This window comes from Phaethon aethereus, assembly GCF_964289735.1.
Source record: "Phaethon aethereus genome assembly, chromosome: 9".
NCBI lineage: Eukaryota > Metazoa > Chordata > Aves > Phaethontiformes > Phaethontidae > Phaethon > Phaethon aethereus.
This window is the reverse complement of record NC_138585.1, coordinates 12449519-12474379: the sequence shown is the minus strand read 5'-3', so window position 1 is coordinate 12474379 and position 24861 is coordinate 12449519. Positions and strand designations below refer to the sequence as shown.

General features: G+C 37.3%; 1 protein-coding gene across 1 annotated transcript in view; it reads left to right on the top strand.

The window, feature by feature from the left end:
- Nucleotides 1-24861, top strand: part of SLC9A9 (solute carrier family 9 member A9) — a gene marked incomplete at its 3' end in the record, with an annotated part of 204786 nt that overhangs the window by 110360 nt on the left and 69565 nt on the right. The window contains exons 10-12 of the mRNA XM_082003926.1: nucleotides 2321-2434; nucleotides 3976-4087; nucleotides 10019-10172. Coding sequence (XP_081860052.1) covers nucleotides 2321-2434; nucleotides 3976-4087; nucleotides 10019-10172 — 380 coding nt within the window. The remainder of the gene's footprint in view (nucleotides 1-2320; nucleotides 2435-3975; nucleotides 4088-10018; nucleotides 10173-24861) is intronic.

Sequence of the window (24861 nt, the reverse complement as noted above, 5' to 3'; positions counted from 1 at the left end):
GGGAAAAACACACAGCACAGTTCAGCACCAAAATTCACATAAAAAAAAAAGAAAAAAGGTATTTGGATTGTATTTGCTCTTGAAACAAATCAGTTGATGTCCAGCAATATGATTCAAGAATTGCAATAGATTACAGTGTCGCATGTATCTGACACAGATAACATGGCTAAAAAGTACTGCATACACTGTAAATCTAGGCTAAGAAAACTAATAGGCCTATGCTGGTGGCACAGGGAGTGAAGGAAGTATATATTGTTCATGTTGATTGGAAACATGTAGTCAAGAATTGGGGATTTTTAAGAATCACTTACTGAAATTATTCTGGAGGTTTGAAGCTGCACTGAAGTAGGAAGGATGCATGTAGCCAGAAATGAAGGTGAACTTATACAGAAATGTAAAAGATGCAGTAAACTGAATTTGCAAGAAACACAAAGTCTGCATCTTGACCAGATTTCTGGGAGACAAGGGGTGAGAAGTTTAAAAGCAGTAATGTCATGAAAGCACTTCAGGCAAGAGTAGAAGCTTGAATTTACTGTTGAAGATTATTGAGAAAGAGTATACAGCAAAAACAATGATATAGCAAAATCTGTTTTCCTTCAAAAAATGTATGTCAACAAAAAATTTGGAAAATACAGGAAAGAAACTTTAGTTTCAGAAACTGTGTTTCTAAAATACATCAATAGTAGATCTACTTTATGTTTTTTTAAGAATGAGATTTTGTAAATGAAGAGTGAAATACCATTCAGCTTTAAAACCTGTGGAGTACCTTTATCTTATCCCAACAACTACAGTATGCAGTTGCAGCTCCCCATAGCAGTATCCTTCCCTCAAAAGATTTTTATATATACGCAAACATATTTTTTTTATATATATATATATACATGTACATCCTGTCATGACACTCCTGATACATTGTTTAAAGCAATGTGTCAGATTGCATTCCTACAAAGAAGTGGGATCATGTTTGCTCCCAAAATGGAAATGCAAAGATTTGTCATAATAATTTCTATGGGTTACAAGATACCATACTTTGAGGGTTTTAACAATTGGATTCTCTCATTTAAATTTAATTTAAATAATTTAAGTCTACTAACTTGTAAATATTTCTTGTGTTTGTTTTCATGTTGTTCAGCATTGCAGCACAATACGGGGGCTATGGAATGTGTGCTTGGGATAATTGATGGTGCTGCCATGAGGTCTGAAATTTCTTCCCATATACCACTGGGTTTTATGCCATTTTCCCTCTGACATTTGTTTTAAGTAATGATTCTGACAGCTCTCATTTTTCCTTTGTTAAATCTTAGTGACTGTTATTGGATATTTCTTTTTAGAAGCATAAACATATTACAAAAAATACATAAGCCCTTTGAGGATGAATAAAATATCTCCATAGTAACATTCCAGATAGTGATGTATGACTGGTTGTAGACAGACTGACAGACTGCAGCCCTAATTCTGCACCAGGATTAGTTAGCATAGTCTCCTGAGCCCAAAAGTGACTTCAGAAGTGAAAAGATCTCTTTTTCTGTCCTCTGTAGTTATTTGGCATCAATGATAGATTTTTTCCAGATGTGAATAAATATGAAAATTTATTTTATTAGTTTTTATATAATCAGCTGCAAATGCAAGCAAGAACATCGCCTCAAGGCAAACGCATACTTTGTTTTTTCTTGTTTTTTTCACAGAAGAAATCCTACCATAATCGTGTATTTTAGGCTTATTTTATAATATGTTTAAATGATATCTTAAATAGTTTGGTTTGAAATAAGTAATTGATATTGATGTCCATACAGTGCAATAAAAGTTTTCATCTGCAGGATAATATTCATGGTAATAAAAAAGATCATGTTATATTTTAAAGGCACGGGTTCTTAAAAGTCCATTTAGGACTTTTTTTCTCTCTTGGCATTAGCATACCCATACGCAGTACTGTATTACGCATAGCCATTTATGTAATCAGGATTGGAGCCATTTCCCAGGTTCACCTGTGTAAACATGAGGGAAATTAAATTCCTTCAGCTTCCTTGCAGTTTGCATTGAAGCTTGTATAACTTACTCACTGTTTATATATTTTATCATTTGTCTATGTCAAGCTTTCATACACAAATCACAGAAAAACACACGAGCAGTTATGATTTTTAAAGCTAAAAGACACTACGTATACTGTATAGCAAATTCGATGGTTTTAAAATCCACCCTTGAATAGGTGCAATTTCTGTTCCTTCCATCTAAACAGTTCTGTATTCCAAGGGAACCTGGTGATAAACAGTAGTTAGTTACAGATATGAGTCATAATTATGTTCTTTCTCTCTCATTTAAGTTGTTCGAGTTCATGAATTTTTTGGCTGAGAATGTCATCTTCTGTTACATGGGACTCGCACTGTTCACGTTTCAAAATCATATCTTCAATCCTCTTTTTATATTTGGTGCATTTGTATCCTTCGCTTTAAAGTCTATATCTATGCATATGTGTGTATATATATTTTTATATATGTATAAAGAATGTATGCTCCATGTGAAAAAAAAGTCAACAAGCAAACCAATTGGTTCCTTAAATACTAAAAATCAGCTACGTAAATGATATTAAGTCTTTAAACAGCAGTTCTGCATTGCTCAAATCTTTCCTTCTTTGTATTTGATATCTCTAGCATACATGGAATTTACATCATCATGTACCTAAGAGACCGGTAAGAAAGAGTATGTGTCTTTAATTCTGCCATGGTTTCTCAACAAATCTGTTGCTTACTCGTACAGTGGTATTGATTCTTTTCACGCTGACAATTCACACAATGATTTTTTTTGGCTCGGAGCAGCAGCCCTTTGCTTATCACTTTTTGATAAACTGTAATAGCTTTGAAAGTTGGGATCATACTGTTTACTTGCAGTAACTTTTATGTGGAATTTCCAAATTTAAAAAAAAAAAAAAAAGAAAAGAAAAATAGCATCACAGCTCCCTTGGCTACAGCTTGGGTTAGATGGCAGAGAGGACCCCAAGAGCCCATTTGACACCACCACCATCACGAGGCAAGTGCAATACTGTGTCCCGCGCTCCTGGCACGGGAACAGTTGAACGCGAGAGCAGCCCTCAGCGCCCCGACGGGGACTGTGCTGCAGAGCACTGCAGCGACCAGGCTCCACCATTTCCTCTCACCAAGAGCCAACAGACTGCAACAGGGTCCCACTGGATAGCTGAGCACGGGGCACATGAAGCAACCGCTTCTAATGCAAGTTCTCCCAAGTTCGTAGGAGCTCTAAGCAGCTCGTGGTCCAGCAGGTACAATACATCCAGACATTGCCACTCAAGTATTTCATCTATTCTGCAATCCACAGCACGTCTCAGACTAAGAGTGCCTACTAAGCCCTAAGAGTCACAAGAAAAGGGGAGCGTGGAACCTGCTAAAAGTATGCATAAGGAGCTCTGATTGTCTTTTTTTAAATCTGAAAGAGTCTCATGTTTCTAATTAAGGCAACTTTTGTGATCATTCCACAAAGGACTAATAAAGAAACCGTTTTGAAAAATCTCCAAAGGAAAAAAAAAAGTGCAGAGTGCTGGATACGGACAACATGAATTTTTAGGAAATAAGAAAGCAATCATGTCCAAAAGCACATTTATTCTTTGCAAATTGCTGCTCAAGGAGATAATGCCATCTCTGCAACTGATGATGGGCATTTTACTGAAGGACTGAAGACAAAGTCACATGTGATACAAATGTGATGAGTAAAAGTAGAGTGATTGAAGTGGGATGTATAATGATGAATATAAAACCAGAATGTCTGGGGAAGACAATCTCTGCCACTGCACAGTTTTATAATGAAATTGGAACCTGAAGGATCCAATATGAAAAATATGAAGGAAGATAATCTCATATTCATTTTAATTACACTTTTAAAATAACTTTGGAGAAATAGTGGGTTTAAGTTAACTGTTTCTGTCAGTAGTTCCTCCACCATTTTCCTCAACATCTTACATTTTAGGCAGCAGTTTTTGTAGCAAGAGCTTGCAACATATATCCACTTTCTTTCCTTTTGAATTTGGGTCGAAAACAAAAGATTCCCAGGAACTTTCAGCACATGATGATGTTTTCAGGTAAGTGCTACTTTGGTATTTTTCCTGTCCACATTTAACAGCTGACAAAGACGGTTATCTATCACTAGAAAAAGCCACACCTATCACAAAGAAGTCATTATCTTAAAACTCAGGATAGTCTCTTCGAAGCTACTGAAGCAAATGGATGTATTCTCATCAACGTCACTGTGCTCTGGACCTATTTTCCAAAAATACTTTTTGGAAACCTACCACCCAGGAAGTCAGTCTTTCAACACACTGTCCCCCATCTGTCTATATTTCCATGACAATTTGGGAATACCATGTTTTTACATTGTGTTGTTTTAGAGGCATCTGTAGTATACCTGACAGAATGCTTACGTACCAGCAAATATATATCCAACTTTGGAGGTGTTAGTACTGATACTCAAATCGGACATGGTCTTTGGCAATTCCTTGAACTTCAGGAACAGTTTTACTTTGAAACACGAGACTAGGAGGCTTCAATTCCACAGATCTTTTCATATGTATTCCAGCTGGGTATCTGAGTACTTATGTTCCAGATTCAGATTTTATTGCTCTGGTTAACATCGCAGATTGAAAAAAAAAAAAATCCAGAAGAGGGAGCCATGTTCTACTCCGATTTGTGCATCATCCCCTGAACCATTAATATCTCAGCTGGATTCTGTATTTTTAGACTTGTACAAACTAGAAATACATCCATTTGACTTTCTGATGCTAGTTAGGAAAAACTCACTTACAAGCTAAGAATTTGTTCAGTAAAAGACAGAAACACAGATGCCTCAATGCCATTTATGAAATAATTTTCTAAAATTAGAAAGTCAGCACTTTTTTCTTCATTTTCTTACTTTTTACACAAAAACGTATTCTAAATTTTTATGGAAAGAAGTTCTTGACTGACAGCCTTGATGTACACTGATCTATTTAGCCAGATAACAAGTAAAATACAATGCGCCACATTTCAAGCTTCCTCATCAGGAGTACTCCACACCAGGGTGCCTCATTTATTGCCTATATAATTCTACCTCTCTAGAGAGCAACACAGTAGTTCATTTCTATATCCATTCAATCCTTCTGCTAAAAGCTGCCACTGGAAATGTCAGTTAATACCAGCTAGATTGTAGTGAGAGATGATGACATACATCCATTAGGAACTGGCTTTCAGGCCGCCTGCTCACGCACGATTGTTAGCCATGTAAGATGTATATGTAGATCACTTCACTAAAGCTAGCAGGTGGCCAGCTAGACAACAGCTTGAAAAATAGCTTCGTATCATTAGTTATCTTGTTTCTGGCCTCCGTTTTTGCTTTTATTTTTCATCCAATAAAGTATAGAATTAAAAATCTTCTAAAATATATCTTATTCTTCAACTTTTCTGTCCTCGTTTTCTCCAGTCAAATTTCATTCTCCACAGAACTAAGAGCCAAAAGTAGCCTGCAGCCAACAACTGAACATCCGAACTCACACATTAGCTTTCCAGAACAATCTGGCAGCTGAGAACTGAAAATAGGAGTATTGAAAACTTCTAAAACATGAAAGTTAAAATACTCAGAAAAGTAATTTTTAACTGTTTTCAAAGAAACACTTTGTGTTTTGTAGAGGAAAAATAGCTTTACAAAAAAGTAAATGGCATCATCTTCAAGTAGAGCAATAAAGACTGACTGCCTCTCACACTGCCAGCAGCTTCACACTTCACAGGACACTTAGGATATGTGGATTTTCTGTGTAATTGTGCTTTTTAGCATGCACTAAGATTTGTGCTCAGTTGCCAATAACATTCTTATTTACCCAAAACTGATAGTACTGCATATAGCGATAAACAGAAAAGACTGACTGCCAGAAGAGAGACATTCCTGATATGAGTAAACACCACATTGAATATGAGTTTGGAGGAAGATGCTTATTGCCTACATAAGGTCAGCAGTAATATTCTGGTATAGCGCCAGATTCTAGTTGATCACAGTGAAAACTGGGCTTCACTCACCACAGCATTACACATTAAGATGTGCAAAACAATGAATTTGGAGTTAGTTTTGCTTTCAGTCCTCTCATTACTGAATGCACCAAACAATTTCTGCTTTCTTTACTGAGTTTTACTGCCATAATCACCATGAATATCAAAGTCTGAAAAAAGCTATTAAGGTCAGGCAAGCATATTGTCAATCAGCATTTGAGTATACCTTCCCCTGCAAAGAATTCTACTGAAGTCATTAAGTTCTACTTTTTAAGGAGTATTAATGTATTTGAGAAAAGTTGGAAGAGTTAGGGCTTGCAAGTGAATCATACAGCATTTTGATTGATTACATGCTTCATCTGCTTATGCCACTCCTTTAACACCGCATTACGGAGGGTGGATTCGCTTTTACAACTATGTTTAATCATGATTCCTGGTGATATTCCATTGTAAATCAAAACTAGATTAGTCCTTGTATAATTAAGCCTGAGCTTCTCAAATTAACATCAATAAGCTAAAATGAGCAGGCCTGCAGTCTTTGCTCATGTGAAAAAGAAATATTTTAATTTCTTAAGTTATAAGGGACATACTACTGTGCTGCGTGAAAAATGCCCCGTTTCAGTTCAGACCCAGCTATGATACCTTTAACTGGTAATAAAATTAAAAAGCAAGGAAACTAAATGGATCCAGATGGACTTATTAATGGCAATAACACAATTGCTATTTGGGCATCGCTGCCACATGACTAGGAGGGGACTATTTCACAGGTACAGTACTGCACCTTCCACTCTTCTTCCAATATCTCTATTTACTTTTTACCATGCTTTCCTCTTCTCTACAGCATATATAAATCAGCAAGAGAGAGGCTTGTGGGACACGGTGCTACAGGGGTCATTGCCGTTCATATAAGACACTGTAGCAGCAGTGGAGTCTGAAAGGGTAGAACACAAATGCAGAAGAAAAACAAAAAAGAATGCCTGTGTACAGGCAGCTGTTATGCAGGCATTTACATCTGCACACTCATACGTACATGGCGGTGGGAAGTGTCAAAGTGAACTTTTCCAAGAAGACAGATATGAAACCAGCTAAAGAGAAAAGAAAGCAAGGAAGAAAAGAGCAGAGAACTATAGTTGAAATCGAAACACCAGATCTACATACAGAAAAGTCTCCTTTCCTGGCAGATTCTCTCCACACCACTCACAAACACTGCTGCCCTCAAAGACTTTTCAGAGGAGATGGGTTTGGAGTGACATGTGTTTGTGGAGTGTGAGCGAAGGATAGAAAACAGCCCAATAGTACACTCCTTTTCTATTCTGTGGGCCTCTGAACCACCCTTGGGGTGGTTTTCTTTGGATGTCCCAACACATGAAAAAATACCTCTTAAAGATTAATCCCTAATGGCAGGCACAGCTAGCAGATAAATCTGGTAGGAAGTCTATGATAGAGCCCAAAGGATCAAAGCACAAATGTGGAGCTGCTGTCATGGCGGCATGTCTGCACCACAGAACCATTAAAGTTGGAAAAGACCTTTGAGATCATCAAGTCCAACCATCCACCCAACACCACCATACCCACTAAACCATATCCTGAAGTGCTACGTCTACATGTTTTTTGAATACTTCCAGTGATGCTGACTCCACCACCTCCCTGGGCAGCCTGTTCCAATGCTTGACCACTCTCTCAGTAAAGAAATTTTTCCTAATATCCAATCTAAACCTCCCTTGGCGCAACTTGAAGCCATTTCCTCTCGTCCTATCGCTGGTTACTTGGGAGAAGAGACCAACACCCACCTCACCACAACCCCCTTTCAGGTAGTTGTAGAGAGCGATGAGGTCTCCCCTCAGCCTCCTCTTCTCCAGACTAAACAACCCCAGTTCCCTCAGATGCTCCTCATAAGACTTGTGCTCCAGACCCCTCACCAGCTTCGTTGAAAGATGAGGGGAGAGAATCTCTGCTAACGGTTCATCAGAGCGTTTTCATTCTACCACACTCTGCAGCTGTAGCTGAGGTACCAATGTCCACTAGAGCTAATTGTTCCATTGTGCTTTGTTGGTATTTTTCCCTGAGGTGTTACAGAAAACCTAACCTTCCCTATCTTCAGTTTATTTCAGTATCTTAACATCTTCTGAGGTTGTTAAAATTCCCTTCCTTCATTTGTGTTGTTGCCAGGAATGTATTTTGATATATGTAATAGGGTCTCTTGCTTCTCATTGAGTTTTACATTTTAGGTTATATTCACCCACTTCCCACTGCGTTAGTTGGAAGCAAATGCTTTGTTTGATCATTTATTTTACTTTAGACACGTTTTTAGTTGAAACTGAATTATCTCTTCTAGACCATGTTGAGCCTTTTATAAATGAAAAATGTAGCAAAGGCACTCACTATTTCTCTAAACTGAAGAAATACCCAGTCCAGCGCTCCAGAAGTACAGAGTCTTAATGGCATATTAATTAACAATTTTTTTTAATTTTCCCTCTTACCAAAACAGATGTTCTAGATTTAATATTGCATGTACCGTTGTGATGCAGTTGTGGAAAGCAGCATTGTTTTCCACTAAAAGGTAGACACCAATAATTTAAGCTCTTAGTCTGGGCTAGTAGTCTAGATTACCACTATAACCACCGGAAGAAGACTATTTCAATAGTTGTTTGTTCCCTCTTCAGATACATGTTTAAAATGAGCTGATGTTTTTTCCCCATGAGAAAATAGTAAAGCATGCGCATCCTTAGAGATGTCTTTTACATAAAAACAAAGTCAAGGACAAGTCCACTTGTTGACTGCAGTGTTATTTTCATAAATGCAGAGATTTTAAACCTGCTGCCACTGACCATTTTCAGCTAGAGTAACTACAGTCTGGTACTTCCTTGCAGAAATGGCTTTATGTTGTTCTCTGGATAAACTGGCCATCTTCCATACCGCATAATTCACATTCTAGCTATGTAATCTTAAAGAGTTTTAGAGTTCTACGCCAAAAATAGCTGCTTTTTAGCAATTGATTAAATGATAGTGCATATACCATCAGTGCCTTACAAGAGGTTTAATTATTAGATTTAATCTCTCTATACTTGCAAAGTACTTTTTGGATTCAATGTGTACTGTATACGTGTGAAGGCTTTGCTCTCTATGCTTATTTTGTGGAATTTTTTTTAGAAAACAATAAAGTAAATTTAAATAGATAAATGAAAAGCATTGGAAAATATGGAGTACTATTTGTAGTATGCATCCTGAGGGCTGGAGGCACTAGTGGGCTTTTATTCCCCTTTTTTTAAAATGTGTCACTCTCTGCAGACCTATTTAGCTAGCTTATTACTACCTATGGGTCTTTTTTTAAACTCACTGTTAGCTGTTTTCTCCACATTTTTTAGGTTTTTGTTTACTCGGTCTCAGTAGATGTATAATTTTACAACTATTATAATATTTCAGCAAACCAAGAGCTAAAAATCTACATTTATTCCACATCCCCTTTTCAGATACTTAAAATCATCGTTTAAAAACTACTTATTATTTTTAAGTCATAATTTTTATGACTGTTCTTAGCCTACTGGAAGATTTTAAAGAAATTTTCTAATTTTTAGGCAAGAAACAAGTAGCCTATTTGGGTACAGATTTTAATGCCAACCTTCCTTCTCACTTGCACCTGATTTCATGAGTAGTCCCACTGAAGTCTGTAAAACAACTCAGGCAATAGATTTCAATTTTAACATGTATTAAGTCCAGATTAGTATTTAATTTGCAATTATTCAAGACAAAGAATTAGCAGATGTAAAACAAATGTGTGATTATTATGTGAATATGAGAGTAGTTTCATTGTCCACTTTTGCAAAGTCGCTGACACTTGCATTGAACACCATTCTATCAATTAGCACAATTCAGCATTTTATAAGTATGATTATGGTCTACAAATTTCCTCTGCCCTTAGAATTGGGTTTGGGCTGAAAAGAGTAAAATTCTGTTTCTCCATCACATTAAGTTCATCATTCTTGTCTTTTTTTTTTAAGGTTTACGTGGTGCAATAGCATTTGCATTGGCTATTCAAGACACAGAGTCCCAACCCAAGCAAATGATGTTTACAACAGCACTGCTTATTGTGTTTTTCACAGTCTGGGTATTCGGTGGCGGCACAACACCAATGCTCACGTGGCTTCAGATCAGGTTAGTACTCTCTTTACAATATTAACCATCAAAATAGAATGTAATCACTATGATCAATCACTAAATTCCTAAGCTTTCTATGGCTTACTTCTACGCTTTTTAATAGAGTATTACAAGCACAAAGGAAGTATTTCACTACCTGGTAGAGGCTCCAGGCCACAAGGAACAGGTTCTTCCCAAGCTCATTATGGGTTTGGACTTAGGTCAGATGTATCCTTATTTCCTAAGAGTTCGTCTCACTACTGCTCCCTTTAAACACTGTGAATAAATGTTAGCAGTGTCCTCCTCACTGTTGAAGAGCTATAAAGGCAGATTTTGCCCTCATCTAAAAATGTGCAACCATTACACAAACATGGCATAAATAATTTGTTTCCAATTATAATGAGAATATACTAGAAAATCTACCTGCATTGGTGCATCATTCAGCCATTTAATTATTACTTATTGTTTTATATATGCTCCTTAACTACATTATTTTTTAAATTACTTCATTGTCACTTGTATTCACAGACAACAATGAATGAAAAGGGAGGTTAAACGAGAACAAAGAGGGAAATAGGGAGGTGGAATAAAAAGTATCTAATTTAAATGTAGTATCCTGCTTTTTTGAAACCTCACTTTTAACAAGAGGGTAATGCTACTACTGAGTTCTGGTTACTTCATAATCCATTTAGAGCTCTCTGCCATGGTTTCTAAGATCACCAAAGAAAACCTCAGTATCAAGATAGGCTTGTAAATCACAATCCCTTGTAATTTATTCTATATATAGTATATGCTTTCCTTGTTTACAAAATGACGTCTGATTAACAAGGCTTCATGTCAGACTGTTGCTCTAAAATACCAGCTGAGGCTAACTAAATTGGAGCTTCAATGAAGAGCATAGGTAAAAGCTTGCAGGCAAAATAAGGACTAGCATACAAGCATACTGTATAAACACAAAATGCAGGCATCCATATGCAACGTGGGAGCTTTCTCTTTATGTGATAGTTTGGCTCTTTTTCATACCTCTCATGTCCTATAATGTCAATCAAGTTCATGACAGTTTGGATATACTCCGCCACTCTCAGCCATCTTTCCGAGTTTGTCACTGTTGGTCAGCAACAGAGTTGCTCCCTATTGCAACAGAAACGAGGGTGAGGAGGAATATTCTCATCAGATTTTGTGGACCAAAATCCTTTGGATTACTATAATAGGAGATTAAGGAATAATTTTGAGAATAAGGTAAGGGAAAAAGAAGGTGGGTGGTAGCCGCATGTCTAAGGACTTGGGTCACTTGGGTCATCAAGTACTTTACTTTCGCTAACACAAACAATTTAATTGAATACAATGGCGTTTCTTCTGCTACTTAGTACTACCCAGAGGTGGGAAGGCCTACAAGACCAGAAGTGAGGGACTGACTCTCATATTAACTACTTATAACGTTCAATGCAAGCACGTGCCTCTTTCTTTACCCGTCGGTACCATAGATTTTACCAAAGATACTGAAAGAAGATAGTCATTATTGGTCTCAAATGCTCATCTCTTTGGGGATCTCCTCTGAATCCCAGCAGATCTGCCAGGCAGATTTACCAATCAATTAATATGTTTATGTAACTGGCATATAGATTTTCTCACTATAAAGCTATTAGGTTCACAATTCCCACTTAATTTCTTTACATCAGAACATACAACTTCATAAACTATGAGTGTTTGGTCAAACTGAGACAAAAATTTAAACAGACGTTTGTAATTACAAATACATCTTGAAGCTCTGATTTCTCTTTTGAGTGAATATATTTAACTGTCTTTATAATTTATTACACCTCAATATGGAATTTTGTCCTTAGCTACCAGCATTTATCATTTCAGTCTTATGTAATTTTGCTAAGTAGTTGTATTTAAAGGTGGTGGTAATTCGTGACAGTTGGTACCTGTATGGATTCTAGCAGACTTCAGTTTGCTGAGAGAGTTATGGGGCTGCTCCGAATTACACCACCTTGCTCGGTGTAATACCCCAAGTGTGCTTGCAGCTGTGCCTGAATTGCAATGCTGAGCTGCTTCTATCCCCACTTTTTTTTTTGTAAATAAAATTAGGAGACAGAGATTATATTTTTCATGCTAGTTTGGAGGGTTCACCTCACAAAGCCGAGGAACTGTATTATGAGCACAAAAATGATATGATTGTCTGTGAAGGAACTCATTGGAATGGGTTGGTATGTCATCAATCACATAAAAAAGAATATCATACACTTATATGTGTATCACTTATACTACATAAAAAGAATCATACACTTCTGTATGATTCCGCAGTGCTTTAGGGAACCAGATTTACCACTATTGTTCAAATCCAAAGCAAAGTACTAGATCAGTTAATCTAAACAGCTAGAAATAAACTTTTTCACATTATCAAAATTAAGTACTTACAAGAACTGAAAAGTACATGAATGGCTGCTTTAAAATCACAGTGATTACACTGGATTTCCCTACGTAACCTACGAGTTGCTGTATAGGTAAACCTCAGGAGACAGAACCATCAAAAATACAGTGATCAAGCAAATAACAGTCCAAAGCTGTGTGCTTTTTTTGCCAATTAATCATTTCATCATAAAATGATTATCCAGAAGGTAATGTATTTAATCGAACAGGAGGTATTCAGAGGATAATAAAGAGGAACCATGTGATTTCTGAGACTATCTGAATGAATTGAATCTTATTCACATACATTTTAATTTGCACCCACTCTAGCTACGTGGAATAGGCTACAGTTCCTATCAGTAGTTCAGAAGATGCAACTCAACTCCTCAGGGTTGCTCAAGTTAGTCTTACTCTAGAGATAAGTACTTCAGTTTATATGTTACAGACCAACATATCCACATTTTGGTTTTAAAACATATATAAATCTATCTTCTCATTAAGTTGAAGATATATAAAAATAATATAAATTAAAAATAACTAACACTAATATATTTACCATTTGCTCCACCGTAATGCATTACAGTGTTAGTCAAGGTAAAAGACAGTACTGAAGATCTATACAACCTTCTTGTTGTATATTATTGTCTACATATTATACTATGCTTCAAGGATTTATTGCACTCTCTGTAATTTATATTGTGAAATTCTCATAATGGTGACCAAGACTCTTCATATATCAACAGAGTATAAGGGAATAGAACAATGACAAGTTTAAAACAATAATAGTAATAATCTTCTGAAAAAAACAATCTTCGTTTCCATAATAACTAGAATTTCCATAATCTTCCACCTCTCCTCACAGCAATAGCATCAGATCTGCTTTTCTTTTTTTTCAGTTAAAATTCAACTTAATGTAAATATAATCTGTCACTCTATTTTTAGCGAAAAGAAGAAGATGTGTCCTCAGAGATAACTACCAGCTGATTTATTCCAGGAATATGTATGGCTTACACCATACTTGCAAATTGTTGCCAAAACATGTAGTAAGATATATTACCAAAACTAGCCACGTGCTACTGAAAAAGGCTCTATTTCCGTCTCCCATTTAATGCAGCCATATCACTCAACTTTCTCACAAGGTTGCAGAGGCCAGCTGTGTGGAGAGCTTTTGTAAAAAGAAGTTTAAATGGATCCCAGAAGTTCACCCAAGTTTATTAGGTTCACAGTTCTAGGTCTTTTCATTTAACAAATGAAATATACTGAAACATATGCTCCTACTTAAGCTATAGCTTGAATCTAATAAAGGTTCTTAAAGCCTTGGAAATCTGACCTGCTAACAGCAGAATTTATGCCTCTGTACCTCTATATGTCAAAATAGAGTTTTAAAAGAAAAATCATTCTCACTATGTTACTAGTACATTTACCCATACAGAGTAGCCGTCAAAACAAGTCTTAAAATTCTTAGCAAAGTCTGAACATTTTTTAACTTTGTTCTAAGAGAACAAGACATACATTTTCAGAAATGTCTGATTTATTTTAGCTGTCTCTTTTTTTAGATACCTGGAACTCTGAGTTTCAGGAAGCATTGAGTGTTCCCTTTACGAAAATCGGCACCTATTTAAATGTTCCCAGTTGTCTGGTGCAGTAACATTTCTGAGAATAGAGGCACATGCACAGCCAGTTACAGTGTTATCAGCTGGCATTCTGCAAGCAGAATTGGTTGCACCACGTTCTTAAAGTGTTATCTTTTGGCTTTTCTGAGAGCTGTAACTAGAAAAAAATTGCCTTTACTCTCCATGTGAAAGGACTACAATGTACTGCTCTTGGCAGACAACGAATACACCTACATCAGTGTATGAGAATAGTATCATGATGTATCAACAGCAAAACAAAGATAGCCATTTAAGCATGAGTTCACAGTCAAATTGAACTATTCAATAAATGTACCTTCAGAGACGTTGAGTATTACCTGCTAATGCTTTTGGATATATGTCTCCCTTCATTCCCCGTACTCTGATTAAAAAGAGCGCGCTACATTTTACAGTAAATCTGCAATGAAAGGTTGAGGATAAAGGATTCTCCTGACAGGCAGAGCAAAAATACAAAGCTGTTAATAAAACATGTCCTGTAAAAGCACTATGCTAGGTATTAGGTCCTGTTCGTTTATCATCACCTCCTGCGTAAATGTTTGTCAAGGGATTTCCAGACTCTTGTGTATCTGTCTGCAGCAGTTCTTCAGCGAATAAGGAGATTTTTATTCCATATTCTAAATAAATACTAAGCAGCATTGAACAGTAACTTTTAACACTGTGCCTATCTAGCCATTGCCTTTGTTATGTATTCTAGAAACTGGGTATGTCTGTGTGTCTGGCTACCCTTGAAAACACGCCATCTCTAGTTCACCTAAAACTTCAGTTCCAAACCTCCAACTTTCTTTAAATAGTCATGCCAGAGGCCTGGCATATCACATGTTTTTGGGATGACCAAGGCTGTCCAAACTCGCATTCTCAGTAGGAGCATCTCCTCATTGCACTCTTCTATGAGAAAGCACCAACCCAAGAACATATCATATAACCCTTTACAATAAAAATGTTTCACAAATAAGGTATTCTTTCAAGAAGACAGGATTTTGGTTCCTTCAGTATCCAACACTTTAATCTATTGCTCCAATATCAAAGGCTGAGGTAGCATTTATGTTTACCAAATACCGCATTGGGGATGCAGGTGGGCAGCGGGGCTAAATACTGTGGCTTGACTGCTTGTGACCGCGGCTGTGTACCCAAAAAAAAAACCCTGGTTGGTAGAGTAAGGTTCTGTGCTTATCCCAGCCCTTTATCAGCTGCTTACAGACTGCTGAAAGACAGAACTTTACGATAGAGCAACTGGAGTAACAACATGATCTCATCCAGCATAATAGCACTACTGTTTCAGTAACAAAAATATTATTTTCATTATTCCCAAACTCCATAGTAGTATTCTCTGTCTTCAGCCGTGTTCAAAGAGATGCTGCAGAAAGGCAGTTTACAATGCCACAGTTTACAGTGCCACAGCACTTGTCGCTGCCAAGTGGAAAGCTTTGATCAGATTTGGTCTGTAGTTTAAGCTTCCAAAGTCATTCTTCCTGCTTCCCAGGAGAGGCCCTTCAAATTAAAAAAACAATATTGTGGGATTTGGCAAGAGTTCTGCCTTATCTAGAAAAGCAACGGTTGTGGTAAGAAATCTCAAGGACTGAAACAATGGTAAAAATATGACCGAGCCTCAGGGCTCCAGAACAGGAGGTGCTGAACAGGAACCTTCCTTTTCCACAGCCTAAGAACAAAGAAGGATGTGCTTTAGATCAAAAGATTAACAGTCTGGTTTAGACAAGGTGGATGGTGCTGCCTACGTTACTATATATTTCCAGTTATACAGAAAGATTGACGCTTTCTTCCTTTTTTTATCATGACATACAAGTCTGTCTTATTAAAAATCTATTTCTGACTTCTGCCAGGGTTCTCATTTGCCATCATATGGTTGTAGCGTTGGATAGCTTTATCCACTCTCCGTGTCAGATCAGTTATAACAGAAAATTATCTTCAATACCGCAGTTGTAGAAATCTGTATGAATGTGATCTATGGGAAAGGTGGTGATATAACAGGACTCTTGTATTACCATGCTTAATCCCACAATGTTTGCTAAACAGAAGCCCTTGGACAAACTGTCTTAAAAGTGATCTAAACAAGACATAAGCAATGTTAAAACTCATGATTTTCCTATCAGCCTCTATTTGCAGCATCTGCTGTGCTGTGGGTGCAAGGCTAGAATTGTGTCTTAACAACTGTACTTGGTGATCAAGCCATCACAAGAAACTGCTCACCTTTAACTTGACAGGAGATTCCTCTCAAAGGCTTGTTCCATCACTATCCCGGTTGGGGCTCTGCATCTTAGCCTGATAATGATGAAGCAGCCTTTCAGATACTGAAGATGGACATAACCTGCAAGAGTCTGCTGTGTGCGTAAAGGACAGGCAGCGCCTGTCTCTGGTATTTAAAGATGATGGTCAAAGACAACAAACTTAGGCAGAGGTCACACAAGTCTCAGCCTTCAACTGACCTGAAAGCATTTGCTTATGCTTCACAACCTCCTGCCCTAGACCTTTATGTGCAAACTGTACTGGGCCCTTTTTATGGCTTCCCAGCAGGTGACTGAGCCCCCCCAGCTTCTGAAGCGAGGAGGAGTGGTCCTACGGCCTGGTTAAGAAGAGCCTCATCAGAATATTGTATTCCATTACTGAATTCTGCTCTGCTCATAGAGAAGAGCATGAGATAGACATCTCCTTACAGTCATTTGTTATGAACTAGATCCATGTAGGAGTTCGATCTCTACTGCTCCTCATTTATTCCTAAATTAAGTAGAAGGTTTACTCTGAGTAAATGCATCTTAGCTTTCCTTTTTCACCCTCACATCCTGAAACATAGCTAGTCCTTGAGATACTCTGAATTCAACAGCCAAGAGCATGAGTTCATATCTTTAGATGATCCATAATTCAATAGCTATAAATTATTATTGTTTTGCTTGTATTCCTTTGAATACATTTTCCTTTCACCATTTGTCAACAGGAAGGAAGGTCAGTTTAGAAAAGAAGGTATAATTAAATGTTTCCTCCTGCCCTTGGGACGTTCTCTCTTCTATAACCGTATTCCTTTGGGTCATATTTTCTCTGAAGTCCTGGAAAACAACTTAGTGAAGCTGAAGAATCTGTTGATTTACTATTGAAAATAGAATGTCAGCCTAAGTATCTTCAGCTGTAATTTGTGAGTGACCACAACATAGAGACAAACAGTTCAATTAAAGGCAGCATGTTTTCAAGTGCTGTTTCTGTGCACTTTGTACTGTTTATTATTTTATCTTGTTTTTAGACTCCCCATAATTGGTCTAACTAGTATTCCTTCTCAGCAACAGAAATAGCTCCAATAAACAATGCTTGCTTTTTTTTTCCAGGGTCATATTCCTCTTTAGCCACAGTACAGTAAGTATTTTAAATCGTGCTACAATAAACAATCCTGTTGAGAGCCCAATTTCAGCCAAGCCACTTCAGCCCACCGAGTTCCTTTTACCTTACCCTAGACACACTTTCAACAGAGGTCACACTTTCTTTGCCTGGAAATTCTTTTAAATCCTAATGAAACCCTCCAAAATCCAGAAACACTTGTAATTTAATGTAACAAGTCTAACCATTAATGCCACAGTTATTTTAAAATTACTACTGTCCTTATTTGGCCAGCTATCTGCACCTGTGAACACCTAAAGGACAGAATTTTGCCTAGCATCTTTTATACTGATGACAGTCTGAATGTTCCTGCACTAACACTAATTGCATATACATGAGAAACCATGTTGCTGACTCCCTAGGCTCTCCTCAGCATTAGGGTATTACCGATTTATGTCCAGACTCTTAGGTCACAAAACCTCCATTGCTATTTAAAAGGTAAACTTCACAGTTGTGAAGAACACTTTGAAAGTTATTCAAATAAAACTCAACTAATAAGGAATCTTTTGTGTGAGTTCATGGACAGTCTGAAAAAACGGCTCAGAGAGAACTCTGTACCACGATTATCAGAGTGTTATCTTTAAGACACAGTTTTGCTGATGAGCCCCATCCTTGCTCCCACAAAATACTCCTGGTGTAACAGAAAAATAGTAGTTTAGGGTTGACTTAGGGAACTGCATGGCTGTCAGTCACTCTCTGCCCACCAGTGGATGGGTAACAAGTGATCCAAGAAGACAGAACAAGAGGCAGAGTTTTAGCTTCAGCTATAAAACATTTAGCCACTGTAAACAACTATCAGTAATTTCAAGTTTGGTCAAGCACATGAGAGATCACTGTGATTAAGTATTTGAGTAATTTGCACAGTAATCTATCAATTACTTGTGATATTGGTCACAGAGACCAGAAGATCAGATTCCCGTTTATCATTTTGTTTCCTTTGGTCTCCTGTAGTAACATAAATGAAAATATTGTTTTAGAACCTAGTTAAAGATCTTTTTTACATAAAAACAATGCTAGGTGTGATAGTTTCCCTTTGCCTGGTGGTCTTCACCACCAGTTCCGGATTTGTGGGTGCGTATACCCGTAGTGCTTATCTAGTATCTACAAGAAAGGAAATGGTCTGGTGTTCCTGACCAAAGACATATTAGGGAAATGCATTCTGCTTGAAACCCAGAGATATTCAGCATCACGCATTAAATTATCTGTGGCAAAAAATACACTTCTTAGGGCACACTCACGCTGAGAGGGTTAATATAATAGCTGCTTTTATAATAGTAGCTAGAGCACGATTAGCCTGGTAAATGCTATAAATCAAGAAGCAGTATGAAATTGGACATTAAATGTATTGGATGTTGTTATAAAAAAGAAATTGGATAATTTCCTTTCATTTCGATCTGAAAATGAGAAATCGTCCAGGTAATGAATCTCACTGATCTCCTGAAATGCCTATCATTTGTTTGCAATGTACTTTTCTACTAAGATAAGGTGTGCGTTTGATCTGTCAGAGTTATTCACCATGGCATTTTGCCTGAATGAGGCTAAACAAAGTTTATAAACATTTGCGCTTGATAACAAATTAAAAAGACCAAAATACAGAGGACTTGGGCTTTCTGACTCCTACTGTGAAAGGCAGTCCTGCGCAGCTGTTGAATGGGAAATTTTGGATTGCAATTGTGACTTGTGCGTGACATGTGCCTGACTCCTGCTGTCAGCTCTGTTGGTCTTTATTGGCCAGAGGGTCTGATTTTGGGCACAGCCTCCTAACATGGCAGACAGTACCTTGTGTTTCTAGCTCCACATGGCTAGTGTGGAGCTAGGGGCTCTAAGCAACGTGATCAAGTTGAAGATGTCCCTGCTCATTGCACGGGGGTTGGACTAGACGGCCTTCAAAGGTTCCTTCCAACCCAAACTATTCTACGATTCTATGCTATGATTCTGTTCTAGTGAAAACAGAAAAGGAAGGAAGAAATTAAAACCACACTTTTATTCCTAGAATATTTGGTACAGGAGAGAGAGAAAATTACACCACAATTAGAAAGATTCATGCCTTTCAGTTTACTAGGAATAAATGATAGGATGAGTTTTCCATGTTCCAAAAACCCAGAAGAGCTTATAGATATTTCCAGAAAATTATAAACAAACCCATAGCTTGGAATAGAATCCATCCAGCAGGATTCACATCAGTTAAAATATTTGTTTTATTGTAGCTTAAAATACTGTTGTTTTGATATGTCTGAGTATGCAAAAAAAAAGTTTTCCTCCATTTCAAGCAATCATTTTTTTCTTCCATTAAAATGTAATCTCACTGTCATACAAAAGGTAGCTGCTATGCAGCAGTCAACATGATGAATTTGTTCAAACTACAAATAAGGAATCAAAAAGAAATCTTAAAGTACTGCTAGGGAACACCTTCATTAATTACTTGGGGCTTTAGAACAAAACTGATGATTTATTACTTTCTACCAAACTAATTTGGACTTCTATCTCTAACTAGTCCACCAAAATGAAATTGGTGCAAGCATAAACACAGTTGACTTCAAGCATATGCCAAAACTGTGTTATCTGAGGGTAAATAGAAGGTAGAGAAAAATAATTTGAGCCTTTAAAAGTTTGAGATAAATATGTGGTACATAATCCTGGCTCTTAGAAAAAATAATGAACACATATACTGAGATAAATCATATATCCCTGGCTTTGTAGGTATTGATCAAGAAACCTCTTAACTCTATTATTGATCAGATACTGTTGCTTTTTGCAAAATAATTGCTCTGGAAACTCGCTGAACTTTCATATTTTAAGATCTGCGTAATACTGTCAGCTTGCCAAAAAAAATAGAAGGGTATGAAATTAATATGTTCTTCACATTTATTAGTTTGCTTAATTTCTAAAGTGCATATGTTCATTCTTCTCCCATTTTGCTTGCAAAGAATATTGGAATTTCTTCAGCAAGAAAATATGAAATTAAACTTTCATTTTGAAGGCATGAAAGTTTTCATTTCATTTTGACTTAAAATGTTGTTTCAGTCTGAAAGAAAACCAAAATTTCTCAGCCTCAGTTCAGTTTTAGCTGGGATAGGTTAATTTTCTTCCTGATGGCTGGTATAGTGCTGTGTTTTGGATTTGGTATGAGAATAATGTTGATAACACACTGGTGTGTTTGGTTGTTGCTAGGCAGTCGTAGTGCTTACACTCAGTCAAGGAGCTTTCGGCTTCCCCTGCTCTGCCAGCGGGGAGGTGCGCAAGGAGCTGGGAGGGGGCACAGCCAGGACAGCTGGCCCGGGCTGGCCAGAGGGATGTTCCCTGCCCTGTAACGTCATGCTCAGGAGAGAAACTGGAGCTGGCCCAGGGATGGGAATCACTGCTTGGGGACGGGCTATCAATCACCGGGTAGCAAGCAATTGTGCATCACTTGGTTTTGTGTACTCCTTTATCATATTGTTATTACCACCTCTGTCTTTGCTGGCCTATTAAACTGTTTTTATCTCAACCTACAAGTTTTTATTTCCTATTCTCTCCCCCATCCCACCTGGGAGTGAGCAGCTGCGTGGTACTTAGTTGCCAGCCAGGGCTAAACCACGACATAAGCTTTCCTGTGGTTTTCCTTTCTGCTATCAAGTATTTCACACAGTGCAAGAACATTTAATTCCATTTTTAAACTATACATGAAGCATAGAAAAAAAATCCCACCCATATCTTTTGTCTTGCAACAAGAAAAAAAGGTGCTGTCAAGAGAATTAGGCCTTAATGGTCTTACACAGTATATGGGCTGTGATAGAAATACTATTGTAAATCTAAACAAATAAAAGCATACGTTGGTATATCTGGGTTTGCAGGGGGACTTAATGACAGGAGAGAACTGTGCGACTTCAACTTTCATGAATCTTTCAACCCTTGTGAAACATTCCTCCATAAATTGAGTTTTCTGTTCTTTTTTTAAAATGTAGAGTGGAAAGAAAGCTCTGGCACCCTTGATTACAAACCTATCAAATTGTTCCAGAATTAGTTGAATGTGAAAGGTTAAAGTAGATATTAAATAAGCTGGGCTCTCTATAGCAGTAGAGGCTTTTAGCATTTAGTAAACAGCTAACTACACTATAATATAAACTTTTTACAGTGAATTGTCAGTGCAGAAGCAGACCAACAGTGATTTGCTAGTCAATACATCTATGAGATTTAAATGAGAAAATTACCTCTCGTCTAAGCAAGAAGTAATTGATTTCAACACACTTGAAAATATATTATCAGTTTCTGCCTTTATTATTTCTTCAAAGACATATACTATCTTGTTATGTAATGGCAAATAATATATAAAGGAATCTTGAAATTGTACATAAAATTCTGTTTTTATAAATCCAAGATATTTTCTATGTAAGTAAATATACAGAACAGCTGTTTATATAAAAGTTTATATATCAAGTACTATTTATGTAAAATACCCTAAAACAGTAATCCTAAAAACCCATGCTTTGCTGAACTAATCTTACAAGTAGACAGTGTTGGATGCTGTGACCTTGAAACTTCCTAGTTGCCTTTGCTGTATTCACAGTGCATTACACCTGGTCAGGAATCACTGCGTAGGTTCGGATAGTCTGTCTGAATCTCCTGAGTCTTGATTGGTCCCTGAGCTTTCCTAATCTCCACCCAAAGGGATTCCTACAAATGCTGTGGCAGCCTCCGTTTTCATTTTCGACGCAGCAAAAGAGGCCCTGCTCTCCCTCTTGCCTGCTGCATCAGCTAGTGGCATGGACTTGATGGCTTGCTTCCTCTGCCTCGTTCGATTCGCACGTATTTCTTCCAACTTTCTGGAGGAATTCTAGCCCAAACCTCACCAGTTCTGCATATGTATCCATGAGATGAGGAAAGCAGAGAAGGCAGAAAATAATTTTAATTAAACTGAACCAGAAAACGAGAGAAAATTATTCTGTAGACTAGTGGTTAATGTGTTCACTAGGGAGGTTTCAGCTGCTGTCCAAATAAGTGTTTCTATTTCATGTAAAATGAGTCATGGACTAAAATACAGTAATATTCCATGTAGTAAAGATCAGAATCCAGGTCTTCCGGTACCCTATTCAGTAGTTTATGGAAGCATGATTACTCACATATTTTCTGACCTCGTGACCCTTATATATATTTGAATTTACTTAACATCAAGTAAGTAACAACAGCTTTTAAAAAACACCAAAGATCATTATTTTTCCTCCTGAAATCAGTGGGACTACATTATCTCCCATCGATCTGACTGTCTTTTAGTGATCTGAAGATCTCAGACTTTGCGTGACTAGCTCCCATTTTAAATGGGCACCATTTGGGCTCCTCAGTGCTTACATTCCTTTTGAAACTGATGCTGGGCACAGTTTTACATTTCACTGATTCTGAAAGTATTAAGAAAACTTCTCAGCCCACAAAATGAGTTGCCAAATCCAGTTCAGTTGCCATGTCTTAGTTTACTGGCCAAAAAGTAGCATTACTTCCTTCTTTCACATCTTCAGAAATGCTGTTTCAATGTTTTCACATTGATAAGCAGTAAAATCATCCATTTGCCCAACTTAATTCCAAAAGACTGTCTGCAGCTTACATCCTTTCTTATTTATGCTCAATACAATACTGGAAAAAGAAACGTTATATTGGATTCTCTGTCTCCGCATTCCTTTGTATTGCCCTATCACTTCAAAATCTAAGTCATAATGGCTGCATGCCATTTTGCTATCACTTACATTGAAAATCTGAATTATAAACAAGTGACAACTTCTCCAAGAACTTGTTCTTCAACAAGATTAAGCAAACGTCACAGCTTTCAATCCAATTTATTACCTATACCTCAACTTGCACTATACTTGCATGAGAGAAAGAAGATACATGTCTCAGAAAGGAGCAGTGATACATTTAAAAATGTAAAAATAATTAATCTTTTCCGAGTTTCACAGTGTCTCTTGCCTTCCCACTTTTGTCTTTTAGATTGCAAGCTCCTTGAGGTATTTTCTACTACACTGAGTTGTACCAAGCTAAACAGACTGTCAGCAATCATCCTAACAAAAAACTACACAAAATCCTTTTTTAAAAGCCTGATTTATTGATGATTTTGTCAATGTGTTCTTTCTTGACAAGAGGAAAAGTTATACTTTACAGGTCTTTTAAGAAATTAAAACCGCTTTTGTGGTTTACAGCTCAGCTTTTGTATATATACTCTCTCTAGACCGCAATGTTATACCTCAAACACAAGGCAAATCCTTTAGCTTTATCAAGTACTGTCTCTCAGTATTTGCTGATTCACTAGGGTGCAGGGCATGTGGCACTGTAAGCATTAGACTTGCCTTGCAGCTACCACGCTTTCTTGCTCTGTTCAGTAGAGTCAGAAACTGGCGCCAATGTCAAAGCATCCTTTATTTACGAAAACACCGACGGAACTATCACATATGCCTGAAGTGACTAGCCACAGAGAATTACTTAGAGCCCCAGGGAACCTGAGCAGCCATGGATAAATGGGGACAGATCCTCAGCTGGTGCAGGCTACCATAATAACATCCATTTATTTTCTTGGCCTGTAGGCAGAAGTATAATATGCTTTGAGCATCCCTGATTGAGGCAATTTCTCACTCTTTCTCACTTTGTGTCTTCATTATCCCATGCAAGCTATTGCTTTCATTGTCATCACTGCTTGAATTCAGATGTTGACTCATAGTTGCTACATACAGTAGTCCATTCTTATTTTTACAAGAAGGCAAAACCACAATGAGAACGGAGTCCTTTTCTTAACCATAATGCAGCAAACACCTTCCAACACACTACAAAGCAACACAAGAAGCATAAATAAAACTATAAATGTTTATAGCACACTCCCTATCTCATCCTCCTAGCGCTCCTTTTCCACTGTGCTCATTTTAAATGGCAGACAACTTCAACTGGGTGCTTCAGGCTTTATGCTCAAGCTGTATATAGTTATAAGGAGGGAAAAAAAAAAAAACTTAAAAACCAGAAGACTAGAAGCTTTAAGCTTTGAAGAGTGTCTCCAAATACCCTTGTAAAAAGACAAAGTCTTTAATTAATTAAAAGTGCTTTATCAACCTTAACTACAGTGTCAGAGTTAATAAGTAGTATTCAACAAGGGGGTGACTAACCCTCCTCCTGGGTGCTCTTAAAAGGCTTGCAAGGACTGGTGCAGGCAGCATAAAAAACTCAAAACAGCACATGTTTAGGAGAGAGCCCCAGCAAACTAGACAAGAATGACATTTCAGTTCATTACCAAAAATAAGAAAATTCAGAATTTT